The following is a 13,912-nucleotide window of genomic DNA, read 5'->3' as shown; positions in this document are numbered from 1 at the left end:
TCTGTTTATGTCCAGGACATCTCATTTAATATCTGCCATGCCTATGTAATCTAAATTCCCTCTGTGTCATTTTATTTCTGAGTTTTTGATCATTCTGGCTCCTTCTTTCCACCACCAACCATCTCCTTAAAACCTTCACCCCTACCCTTCCAGCCTTACCCAGTATTCCTCCTAACTTCTATTTGCTGTGCGTGGCTGATTTGTTGCACTGCATGGTCCCTTTAAGATTGACGCATGACGCTCATGCGTGCATCTTAAAGGGAACATTGTTTGTGCCTGGTCTCTTTGTTCCCTGTGGGGCACATTCCCAATTGCTGGGCAACAGTGCACATGCATAGCTAAGAGAAGACATTGCCGGTAGCACTGTTAATCAAAGAGGGCATGGTGCAATAGTTAGCGATGACCTTGGTTCAGGGGATCAGGATGTAGAATCGGTTTGGATGGGTGGAGATGAGGAATAGTAGGGGAAAAAAGTCATTACTAGGAGTGGTCTACAGGCCCCCTAACAGTAGCCACAGTGTAGGACAAAGTGTTCAAGAGAAAATATTGTGTGCTTGTGATAAAGGAATGGCAAGTTAGTATGCAGGTACAGCAAGTAATTAAGAAGACTAATGGAATGCTGTCCTTTATTACAAGAGGGATTGAACATAAAAGTAAGGATGTTATGCTTCAGTTATACGGGGCATTGGTGAGACTGCAATTCAAATACTGTGTGCGGTTTTGGTCTACTTATTTAAGGAAGGATGTAAATGCATTGGAGGCGGTTCAGAGGAGGTTTACTAGATTGATACGTGGAATGAGTGGGTTGTCTTATGGGGAAAGATTGGACAGACTGGGCTTGTTTCCACTGGAGTTTAGAAGAGTGAGGGGTGATTTGATTGAAGTATACAATATCCTGAAATGGCCTTGGCAAGCAGATGTCGAAAGGATGTTTCCTCTTGCGGGTGAGTCCAGAACTAGGCCGCACTGTTTTAAAATTAGGGATCACCCTTTTAGGACAGAGATGAGGAGAATTCTTTACTCTGAGGAACTTTGTCTCGGAAGGCGATGGAGGCGGGGTCATTGAATATTTTTAAGGCAGAGGTAGGTAGATTCTTGTTAGGCAAGGGAATCAAAGGTTGTCGGGGGTAGATGGGAATGTGGAAATCAAAACGCGAGATCATCAACCATGATCTTATTGAATGCTGGAGGAGGTTCAATGGGCCGAATGATCTACTCCTGTTCCTATTTCTTATGTTCTTGCCCTCATCCCCAAAAATCTGTATGAACTCATCAAATTCTTTGACATCAAGTTTAGCTTGGTGGAATCCCCACCTCCTTGCTCACCAAACTAAATCAATCCACACTGCTCCCTCCAGTTTCCCTTGCCCTTCTCCTGAATCTGCCTCGCTCTATCTTGTCTTCGATTTCCTTCTCCTATATCCTCATCAAGTGCCAGGCAATGACCATCTCCCCTTGATGTTCACGGCATTACCATCACTGGATCCCTCACCATCAACATCCTTGGGGTTACCATTAACCCAAAAATTAACTGGATCATCCATATAAACACTGGCTACAAGAGGAGGTCAGAGGCCGGGAATTCTGCAGTGAGTAACTTACCCCCTTACCTCCCCAAAGTCTGTCACGACCTACAAGGCACAAGACAGGAGTGTGATGGGATACTCTCCGCTTGCGTAGATGAATGCAGCTTCAAAAGCATTCAATAAGCTTGACCGTATCCAGGACAAAGCAACCAGCTTGATCAGCACCCCATCCACCACCTTAAACATTCACTCCCCCCACCACCCCCCAACCACTGGCACACAGCGGCCGCATTGTGGGCACTGCAGCAACTCACCGAGCCTCCTTTGACAGTACCTTCCAAACCCACGACTGCAGGCACATTGGAGCACCACCACGCGTAAGTTCCTCTTGAGCCATACACCATCCTGACTTGGAACTATATCTCTATTCCTTCACTGTCACTGGTTCAGAAACCTGGAACTCCGTCCCTAACAACACTGTGGATGTACCTACACCACATGGACTGTGGTGGTTCAAGAAGCCATCTCACCACCAACTTCTCAAGGGCAATTAGGGATGGCAACAAATGCTGGCCTTGCTAGTGATGCTCACATCCTGTGAACAAATAAAAAAAACATACACAATCATCTCATACACAAAACTTACCTCCTACACCTTTGAACACATTCTTGCTAAACTGCTGCACACCCAATTTCCCTTCATTTACACCCACACTTCTGAAACGATTTCAACTATGCCCTTATTCATAAAACCCAAAATGCTTTTGGCCTTTTTTATGGCTTTACCTACCTATGTTTGCACTATCATGGACTTATGTATTTGAATTATGTATTTGAATTTGAAAGGGTTCATGCACCCTTTCTATTGAGTATTTCCCATTTGTTGATTTTCCTCCTAAAGAAATTCCTCCCAAGGAGAATTACAAAAATTTTACAGCACAGAAACAGGCTGTGTTATCTTACAATCCTCACTTAAAGTTGCATCTACCACCTGTCTGCCCACCCTGCTACCCTACAAGTCCTCCTGAAATATTTTATAGCCCTCCTCACAAACTTGCCAAAACTTGCTACTTTTTATGCCTTCAGGTTTTGTTACCCCTCTCTTTGTGTCAGGTCCAAAATATATCTGAACAATAATTGGCCTAACATTGACTGAGGTGCACTGTTTCAACTCCTTTCCAATCCAGTATGTTGGAATTTTAAATAATTAAGCAGTTTTGACTTCAGGCTCTGTACTTAAAATCGTGGAAAATTATTTTGATTTCTAAACTTTGTTCCCTTTAAAGCGATAATCAGAGGGTGGGAATTGCTGACTTTTTCAATTAAATTATATATTGAAATGTACCACACCTATTAATCCAGTGTCTTTGCAAAGCAATATATTTAACAATTGCTCTCTTCCCTATCTTCCAAAGCTGTGTGAGAAAACTGGGGAGTTGCTGCTTTGTGAAGGACAATGCTGTGGCGCCTTCCACTTAAAGTGCCTAGGTTTAACCAAAATGCCCGAAGGAAAATTTATGTGCAGAGAATGTACCACAGGTAAAATATGTATTCCTATAGTGATGCTTACCTATTATACAATAATAGTTTAAAAGATTGATGGTTTTGTATTTTAAGTTAATTTTAAATTAGTTGCTTAATATCCCCTCTATTCTTAAGGCTGGGGCTCATTTCTCTAGTAAAGAAAAGACTCAGGGGTGACATGATAAGCGCCTTTAAAATTATGATTTAATTATTGTTTGGATAGATGTAGGGACATTTCCACCTGTGCGGGAGTCCAAAACTAGGATCCACAAAGGTAAGAAAGCCATTAATAAATCCAATAAAGAATTCAGGAGAAGTGTCTTTACCCAGTTTAGAACTTGCTACCACAAGAAGTACTTGAGACAAATAGGAGAAGCCAGACAAGCACACGAGGGAAAAAGGAATGGAAAGTTATGCTAGTAGAATGGGAGGTGGCTCATGTGGAGCATAAAGACCAGCACAGACCATTTGTGCCAAATGGCCTGTTTCTGTGCTGTAAAATTTTTGTAATTATGTGTATTATCTGCAGAGGGACCTGCTGTTTACTTAGCAGTTATGCACAAATGCTTATTTCCATCCAAACATTTAAACATTTTATTTCTTAACCCTTCAAACCCATTCAATTAGTAAAATGTTTATTCCCCCATTTAGCAACCTTCCCACCCCTCCTGCAGTGGAACAGTCCAACAAGTGGATAGGAAAGCTCTCAAGGCACTCGGAAATGTGCGAGAGCTGGCCTTGTTAAGTAAATGAATACAAAGAATATTTAAAACTTCAGAAAATAGCAAAGGAAGCTTAAAACAGGTTAGCTGTTAAGTTTGCATAAGGAGGTTTAGCTATTTAAATAATGGTAAGTGGCCGCTGTAAGCTACTTCGTTTTACAAAGCTTTTATACATTAAATCTATCCTGAATAACACTAAATAATATTCAACATATTGGGTGGCAGGGATTGAGTAAAAAGCCAATAAGAGATGGGTTCTGATGGCATCATAAACCACAAAGGTGAAGTCAGAGTTAAGGTGACCCCAAAAAAGAAGGGAACATTTTTCAAATTTTTGAATTCAAAAATGTGCTGCTGAATATTGTAACATATGAATGCATGGCATTGGGGGACACTGGGAAGGTTTCTGTGAAAGTGGGGATTGTTAGCACAAAATATATTGGAACTAAAAAATTAGGCACAGTTTGGTATTGGAACAATAAGGCAATACGTATAGCGAGTGTAATGTTATAAATGTGATTGAGACGGCAAAGAAAAATGAGAAGTGGTCTTTAGGGCAATAACATTGTGTGATCTGCAGAGGTAAAACTTATGTTACTGTCTTGTTATGCATATTTATTATATCTATATAAATACTCTGCATTTTTCTGAGAAGTAGCATTGTCTATTTTGCACAAAGCAACTTTATTTCTTGCACTAGAATGTATCAGACAAGGGTGGATCCATTTAAGGAAAGGTTAAATTTGAAGAGGATCCCAGGTAGTATTCACTTTGGACGTACAATTGTAAGCTCGTATGGTGGCTTACACTGTCAATATTAGAAAAGAAAGTTAGCACAAGAACGATGAAGGAAACACTAGCTTAGAAAAGAAAGTTAGTACAAGAACGATGAAGGAAGCACTCATTTAAAGTCAGTGGCAGAAGTTTCCCCTGGCCTGTTGTCAGACAAAGTTGACTTGATAAGTGAAGCTTCCGGACATTTTTGTGACATTTTCTAAATGTGACTGTACTTCTCCAAACAAGTCAAAAGTGACATTATATTTTCACCAGGTGTTCATACTTGCTTTGTGTGTAGAGAAAATGGGAAAGATGTGAAGCGATGTCTTATGCCACTGTGTGGGAAGTTTTATCATATGGAATGCATTAAAAAGTACCCTACCACTGTACTGCAAAACAAAGGATTCCGGTGCTCAATCCATGTCTGCCTGTCTTGTTATGCTTGCAATCCTACTAATCCAAGAGCAAGCAAAGGTACAGTATACAGAGAATACTCTTTACAAAAGATAGCATTCAGAGGAAGTAATAAAACAGACATCACGTCTCTGGGAGTTGTAATCAGTTCAACTGTGATCTGCTTTGTTGCATTTCTTGTAAACTTCTGACAAGCCTAGATTTAAACTTCACAAATGCTTAGCGCATTTTCTTTGGTCAGCGATTATTCCTGAGTTCCCTAAAATTTTACTCTTTTGAATATTGTCTGATAACACTCCTATGAAACACCTTGGAGCAATTTACTATGTTAATGGCCCTACATAAATGCCAGTTGTTGTATTTTCTAAATTTAATGATGCACAATACTGTTAAGTTGTTAGGGTAAGTGAAAATTATCATGAAATTGATCTTGAATACATAATACAACAGTGTCAAGCTTGAATAGACTAAATTGTAATAAAATCTAACATTGGTTGGTTCTGTTTATATGTATTTCTGTTTGTGTGTGTGTTAGGTCGAATGATGCGCTGTGTACGGTGTCCTGTGGCTTACCATGCCAGTGATAATTGTCTGGCAGCAGGATGTGTGGTCCTGGCTTCAAACAGTATCATATGTACTAACCACTTCACTCCACGGAGGGGCTGCAGGCATCATGGCCATGTCAATGTCAGCTGGTGCTTTGTTTGTTCAGAAGGTAAGGTAAAGCTGGAAGTAGATGATATGTAAATTTTTTTCCTCATTGTTTTTCTGCTCCAATTTAGTTTATTTCCCTGAAGACCTTGAAACTTGTTCACAATATTCATGTGCAATTTGATACAGCTTTCCTTTGTCTGCTATTTAATAGATTTTACCTATTGTAGTAAATGATACCTATATAACTTGGTTGGCATCGTCATTAAAATCATAGACGGGAAAATGTTACACAAGTACATTAAGGGCGGAATTGTCGTTTTCCCCCACCCACCCCCCCGGCGCCGCCCAGGCCTGTGGCATGTTTCGCGGCGGGAGCGGAAAATTTGGAGAGAGGTCAAAAGTCAGATTCTTGCTGGCGGGAAAACAGTTTGGAATTTTTCCCTTGCCTCTTTCATGGCGTGTTGAGTATCCCACTGATCAGTGTTGGGAATGCTATTTGCATTCATTACCACTTCACAAATGCTCATTAGACATGCTACTCGCTGGAATCACGATCTGCCTTCCAATCTTGTGTCACGCCAGCAGGAATTCAGACCGGTCTGAAACATGTTTGAAAATGAGTGGCATGCATTGCTCGCAACTTAGAGGTGAGTGTCACATTCAAAGCCTACCTGCAACCGTGCTGCTCTTGTTTCATAGCAATGGCAGTGTTACGCTACACTGGTGGGTAGTAGGATTGGTCTGCTCACGCTGGTTGCCTCCATACTCCTGGAGGACACCGATATGCAGGGGCTCTCAGTCAGGGCTGCACAATCAAACAGAGACCAGCATTGCGACTGGTCTGGGGGAAGGGGGAGGATGACAGATGCATGGGGGGCAATGGGGTTGGAGGGGTGGGGGATGACGGACACATGGGGACAATGGGGTACGGAGGAGGGGCAATGGCAGGCAGAGGAGAGACCAAGGGTGGAGAAGCTGGAGCTCGACATGGAACACTAAAACGCAGACACACGACGGTGGGGGGGAGGGGAGGTGAACTGAATGAGAGGGGATGAACTCGGACTCCGGATTAGGAAGCGGAGAGTGTGTTAGTGTGACAGAAGAGGGATGGATTGCACAAAGACTCGTGGGGGCGGGGGGTAGGGAGACTGTACGTTGTGGTTAATCATGAGGGAATGGAGGAGCTCATTGAAAGACAGTTATAGACCCTGTTCTGGAGCCAACAGGTTGGAGTGAGAGATTAAAGGCAATCCTGGGGCTTTGCGAGCCACGCTACAGGGCTATTTGTGGCAGGCACGTCGTACTCCCGGTCTAGGGAGGAGCATGGCCTATATGCTCAGTTGGATAAGGCACAGCTTGGTGTGCAGGGCATGTTCACAGTCGGTGGCGATGGACTTGTCTGGCTCAGTACTGGGCTGCACATGAGATGGTCATGGTTAGGGGAGGCATCTGCAGCTTGTAAATGGGGAAAATGTAATGAAGGGCGGGAGGGTACTCAAAACTCGCCTGGGGGGTGGTCGTCTCTGAATGTGACCATGCACTCAGCCTCTAGATGGGGAGGGCACATCAACAATGATGAGTTCTGTGGGGAGGGCTGGAATGTCCACCACAATGACAATGGGATCCAGGGTTACTGTGGGAGGCTGGAAAATAACTGGAGGTAGCTTTACCTGCTCATCGTGAGGTTCCAGGAAAATTGGAAGAACCCGAACACTGATAGGGGGAGGGTTGAAGCTGATATCTAAATAAAAATGGAGCACCACCATCTTGAATCCATGAAGTAATGGCGCATTTTGAAATTAAAACTGGAAACAAATCTGCATGGGAGTGGTTTAGGGCAGTGTGGGAGGAGCACGAGGCTGGACTAAGGGGCCCTTTCAGGGGGCACCATCAAACAGCTTAGAGTTACAACATTGAAATAGAGGAAGCCTTCCTTGAAGGTGACATTGGAGCCAATGCCTTTTTTTTAAAGCCAGTGCCTTTTAGTGCTCTTTAACAAGAGACTGCAAAAAGTCATTGGCTTCACAATACAGTTGCTCCATTTCAGCATTAACAGAGAGGAATGTGATAATGGAGAATTCAACGACCATTAAGGAGGCACAGCTGCTGCACATCTGCCAGATCATCAAAGAAAGTCTCTTATGTGCTTTCTCCATTTGGCATGGATAACAGGCCAAAGGGCATCCAGCCATTGCTCATGTGCAAGGTAACCTCAGTCAGTATGCCAGATCAGAAATTGCAGGAGTGAGTTTGGTAAGGTGGCGCATTTGATGAATGCATCCAAACCTTTTCCAACCTCCTGTGGGATTGAGATGTCAAATATCTTGATCACTTCGATCTATCAGTTTGCAACTCAGCTGCAAGGTTGTATCAACGACAAGCTAGAAGTCCCGATGCATCTCTAGGGTATGACAGTGGCTTTCTGGTCGTGAGTGAGAGCTTTACTATATTTGCCCGGTGTTCATTAATTTGTTGCATCTATCAATCCACAGGGAGAAGGATGAAAAAATAATGGAGCCTGGACTCAATGCTGCTGTCTTTATGGTATGGATCCAATGGAGGAGGAGAAGGGCTCAACGCTGCCTAGCACAGCTTTGAGAGGAGGCCCCGCCCTGGGGTCCATGGTCCAGGGGAGCTCCAGCAAGAACCAGAGGTTGAGGAGGTTAGACCCATCCCACGGAAGAAACTCGCACGACCAAGGGTCTACAGAAGAAGACTTTCCTATCTGGAGATAGGAATGCGCTTGTCCAGAGATCTGGTGGATCATATCTGTCATATTCTGCGGGAGGATCTAACGCCCTGTGGTGTTGGAGGACATCCCCTGCCAGTCCTGAAGGTCACCACTGAGCTCGATTTTTTTTGTCCTACGGTTCATTATAGGGATCCACAGGGTACCTGTGCAGCATCTCAGTCCTCCACACACAAATTTATCAAGGAGGTGATAGATGCTCTCTACAGTAAGGTTCATCATTATGTAAAGTTCACACTCGATGCTAGCCAGGTTGCTAGGTTTCATGGGTTTGAGGCTATCTCAGTTTCCCTAGAGTACAGGGAGCAATTAATTACGCGCATGTGGTTTTGAGGGCACCATGGCAGCAGTCCCTGGTGTTCATTCACAGAAAAGGTTAAACTCCCTGAACATTCAGCTGGTGTACAATCATGAAAAGCATATAATGCCAGTTTGTGCCAGGTAGCCTGGGAGTTCCCATGATTCATACATCCTGAGTCACTCCCAGGTGCCTCACATTTTCGAAGGGCCTCAGCGAATACTGGGCTGACTGCTTGGGGATAAGGGGTCATGACACCCATGTGCCGTCCTCAGCGTGCCTTGGAGAAGAGATACAACACGACGCAAGGCTCGACACGATCCATCGTCGAGCAGACCTTTGACATCCTGAAGATGCACTTCCGATGTTGGACCACCCAGGTGGGACTGTGCTGTACTCTGTAGAGAGGCTGTCCTGCATAGCTGTGGTCTGTTGCGCCCTTCACAACTTGGTGCTTGTAAGGGGAATCCTTTGCTAGAATGAGAGATGGAGGAGACTGAGAGCTCCTCGGATGATGAAGAGCAGGAAGGGCAAGACCTGAAGAGGGAGATGAGGGTCAGCTTCCATGTGAGGATGCTATTGAAGAAGCACAACATGGAAAGACAGTTCGTGCCACATTGATAGCCACAAGATTCCAGGAGGAATAAGGTGCAGGCAGCAGGAGACGGCCACATTCCTCCTGTTCCTTAATGCTATGCCAGTGCAGTGAAAGTCCTTTATAACCATTAACATTGAGAGCACGTTCAGCATTCAGACTTGCACCTTCAACCCTCATAACTCACCAGACCTTAATCTTTGGAGAGGTCAAAGAGGTCACCCTGTATCTGTGCTCTCTGGGAAGTGAAAGTCGGCACAACAATGCAAACGTTGTTATCAAAGGACTTGATGCAGTCGTCACCAGCTTAATGAGAAACTTCAGCAGACACTGAGTTGTGCGCATGGCTGAAGCAATCACCATGGCAGCAGGTCTTGTGCTTTGGCATGACCAATGATGAGACCCTCCAAGACTATTGAGCAGGCCTAACTGCATGTTGCCTTCAAAGAAGTAAAGATTACCAATGCATTAAGCGCACACTTCCAATGAGACATCTCCCTGACATATCACCAGGGTCCTCTAACTATCATGAATCAGTTAGACATCACGTGAATGTGATGCTCACAAAGGGAGGTGATCACTGAGTGGGAGCATGGCTCAACCTTACAATAAGAGGGCACATACATGCATATGCACAATACTTTCAAATGATGAGATTATTCTCATGAACAGCAAATGTATTTACAAATGTGCAAGATATATACAGTGATTGAACATCCATGACCCGGAAGTGATGTCAATATTTCTTAATTTTCCTAACCCTACTGCTACGCCTGGGTGCAACTCTGATATCCACAGCAGAGGTGGAGGCAGCCTCCTGACTGCTATGCCTTGTTATCTGTGATGACCTTGGCAGACATCCTCTGGAGGCCCGAGACCTGAAGGGCTCTTGCCTAATATGGGTCTCCTGCTCAGAGGCACCTCCTTGGTCTGACCAGTTGGAGTTCATGGGGTTACAGGCAGAGGGGATTCGAGCGGGTGGATGCCCCGGAGTGTCCTGTGTGGAGACCCCAGAGTAACCGGCTGTAGTTTCTCCTCCCAAGGTCCCCCTCCCTGACTCTACAAGGAGAAGGACCACCTGGAGGTTGGTTGAGGTGCCCCATCCCCCTCTTGCCTACACCCTGATGGATCCCACCAATGCCTACATTGATGGAGTGCAGCACCAAGCGCAAATCTGGCAGAACCTGTTAGACCAAGGTCTCCGACGTAGATGCCACCCTCCCCATGGTGACCTCGAGGCGGTTGCATGTTGGAGCCACGACATCAGACAGAATGTGGACAGACTCCTCAATCCTTCACTGTAGTTTGTTGACTGCCTCTCACAACTCTGCCTGATGTTCCCCTGCCTGACATTGCAACTCCAGCATTGTTTCTGTGGCCGCTTACAGTGGCTCATCATCTGACTGAGACTCAGCGGGTGCCTGATCTCCAGCAGTCCCCCGAGTTCCTGGGACCTGGACTTTCACTGCCCCCGACTGCTGTGGAGATGTTTCTGTGAGGTGTTCTCCAGAAAGTGACCCCAAGCCTAATCTAGAACTATGATTATAAGATTGCATGTTACTCACTGTGAATGTCCAAATGTGTTACACTCATGGAGGGCTCATTTGTACTGGGTTGCTGGGAGAAGCCTAACTTGTCTTCCCCCACAGGAGCAATCCCTGTCCTCCCCAGCCTGCTCAATGGCATCCTCCTCAAAAGAAGTGAGCTGCTGGATATTGGCTGTCCCTCCTCCAATCTGGGATCTTACCCTCCTGTTGTGAGAAAGCTTGGCCTAACTGAAGACAAATAGAGGGAAGGGATGGAGTAGAGGTTGGGAAGCATAGAAACACAGAAAATAAGAGCAGGAGTAGGTCATTTGGCCCTTTGTGCCTGCTCTGCCATTCACTGTGATCATGGCTGATCCTCTGTGCCAATACTCCTGCTCTCTCCCCATACCCCTTGAGTCTAGAAATCTATTTCCTTCTTAAATATATTCAGTGACTTAGCCTCCACAGCCCTCTGTGGTAGAGAATTCCACAGATTCATCACCCTCAGAGTGAAGAAGTTTCAACTCATCTCGGTCCTAAATGGCGTGCCCCATATCCTGAGACTGTGACCTCTTGTTCTAGATCCCCACTCAAATGAATACTGGCCTAGTTGGCTCAATCTTTCCTCGTATGACAATCTTGCTATCCCAGGAATCAATCTGGTGAACCTTTGTTGCACTCCCTCTATGGCAAATATATCCTCTTTGGGTAACGAGACCAAAACTGCACATAGTACTCCAGGTATGGTCTCACCAAGGCCCAGTATAGCTGCAGTAAGACATCCTTGCTCCTGTACTCAATCCTCTTGCAAAGAAGGCCAACATACCATTTGCCTTGTTAACCGCTTGTTGCACCTGCATGCCTGCTTTCAGCGATTGGTGTATAAGGACACCCAGATCCTTTTGTACATCAATATTTCCCAATCCCATCACCATTAAATAATAATATTCTGCCATTCTGTTTTGCCTACCAAAATGGATAATTTAACACTTATCGCGTTATTCTGCGTCTGCCATGTATTTGGCCACTCACTCAATCTGTCCAAATCACCTTGAAGCCTCTTAACACCCTCCTCACCGTTCATATTCCCACCAAGTTTTGTGTCGTCAGCAAAATTGGTAACATTACAATTGGTCCCCTCATCCAAATCATTGATATATGTTGCAAATAGCTGGGGCCCGAGCACTGATCCCTGCAGTTACCCACTAGTCACTGCCTGCCACTCTGAAAAAGACCTGTTTATTCCTACTCTGTTTCCTGTCTGCTAACCAATTCTCAATCCATGCTAATATATTACCCCCAATCCCATGTGTTTTTAATTTTACACACTAACCTGTTATGTGGAACTTTATCAAAAGCTTTCTGAAAATCCAAGTACACCACATCCACTAGTTCTCCCTTATCTTTTCTGCTAATTACATCCTCAAAAATAAATTCCAGTAGGTTTGTCAAACATGGATTCCCCTTTCATAAATCCATATTGAGTTTGTCTAATCCCATTGATATTTTCTAAATGTCCTATTATCTCACCCTTTATAATAGACTCTCGCATTTTCCCTATGACTGATGTTAGGCTAACAGGTCTGTAATTCGCTGTTTTCTCCCTCCCTCCTTTTTTGAGTAGTGGGGTTACATTTGCCACCCTCCAATCTGCTAGGACTGTTCCAAAATTCTGTAGATTCTGGAAAATGACAACCAACGCATCCACTATTTCCATGGTCACCACCTTTAGTATCCTGGGATGTAGATTATCAAGCCCTGGTGATTTACTGGCTTTCAGTCCCATTAATTTCTCTAGCACCATTGTTTTAGTAACTCTACTTTCCTTCAATTCCTCCCCACTAGAGCCTTGGTTCCCTAGTATTTCTGGGAAGTTATTTGTGTCTTCCTCTGCGAAGACAGAACTGAAGTAGTTGTTTAATTACTCTGCCATTCCTTGTTCTCTGTTATAAATTCTTCTGTTTTGTACTGAAAGGGACCTACATTTGTCTTCACTAACCTTTTTCTTTTTACATACTTATGGAAGCTTTTACAGTCTGCTTTTATGTTCCTTGCAAGTTTACTCTCATACTCTATTTTTCCCCGCTTATTCAATCTTTTCCCCCTCTTATTCAATCTATTGGCCCTCCTTTGCTGAATTCTAAACTGCTCCCAATCCTCAGGCTTGCTACTTTTTCTAGCAACTTTATATGACTCCTCTTTGGATCTAATACTACTCTTAATTTCTTTTGTTAGCCATGATTGGGCTGCTTTTCCTGTTGTATTTTTGCGCCAAAAAGGAATATATAACGATTGCAATGCATACATTCGTTCCTTAAATATTAGCCATTGCCTATCCACCATCATGCCTTTTAATGAAGTCCCCCCAATCTATCTTAGCCAACTCATGCCTCATACCTTCGTAGTTTCCTTTGTCTTGCCTGCTCTGTGTGGTGAGCCCTCCCCAGTAAGGGCTGAGAATGGAATTTGTGCAGCATGATAGATGCGTTGCTGGTGATGTTAAAGTGTCCATGAGATCCCTGAGCAGTGTAGCCCTTTGAGTGCATGATGCCCCGATGACAGTGTGAGATTGGAGTGAGCTGAATGTTGACTTACCCTGGCACAGCGGATGAGATCATTTATTCTCTTCCTGCACTGTATTACATTTCTGGGGTGAGTGCCAAACAAGCTGACCTCTGTTGCAACTGTCTCCCAGACCTGCACCTCGCGAGGCTGGTGGGCTTCCTGGAGCCATCAACGGTCTTGGTGTCCTCTTAACAGAGCCTTGATGGAGTCATAGCTAAACCTTGGCACAGCCTGCTTCTTCTATGCAGACATCTCTATATGTCTCCTGAGGACAGCTGGGCTAGAAAGAGTGAATGTGTGTGTTTGCATGCCGTTTAAATATGGCGCCCGGACCTTCGATCCCATTAGGTGACGGCGGGGCAGACGAATCAGTTCCCAACCCGCCATGTGATTCAGAGAGATACTCGCCTATGCATGATTAATTAGCTTCCGAGTGCAAAATTGGGCACGATTTCCCACCACTCTGACCAGTGGGAAATGTGCCGCGGAACCCACCTGCCACAGTAGTTGGATGGAATTTTCTGTATTTAAAACTAAATATCTGTATACTATTATTGTGAAC

General features: G+C 44.5%; 1 protein-coding gene across 1 annotated transcript in view; it reads left to right on the top strand.

The window, feature by feature from the left end:
- LOC144685771 (uncharacterized) overlaps positions 1-13,912 on the top strand; it is a 219,738-nt gene that overhangs the window by 152,248 nt on the left and 53,578 nt on the right. Inside the window, exons 16-18 of the mRNA XM_078550630.1 lie at positions 2,942-3,065; positions 4,823-5,023; positions 5,499-5,678. Coding sequence (XP_078406756.1) covers positions 2,942-3,065; positions 4,823-5,023; positions 5,499-5,678 — 505 coding nt within the window. The remainder of the gene's footprint in view (positions 1-2,941; positions 3,066-4,822; positions 5,024-5,498; positions 5,679-13,912) is intronic.

Source organism: Cetorhinus maximus, chromosome 10 (assembly GCF_964194155.1).
Source record: "Cetorhinus maximus chromosome 10, sCetMax3.hap1.1, whole genome shotgun sequence".
NCBI lineage: Eukaryota > Metazoa > Chordata > Chondrichthyes > Lamniformes > Cetorhinidae > Cetorhinus > Cetorhinus maximus.
This window is presented reverse-complemented; position numbering and strand designations above follow the sequence as displayed.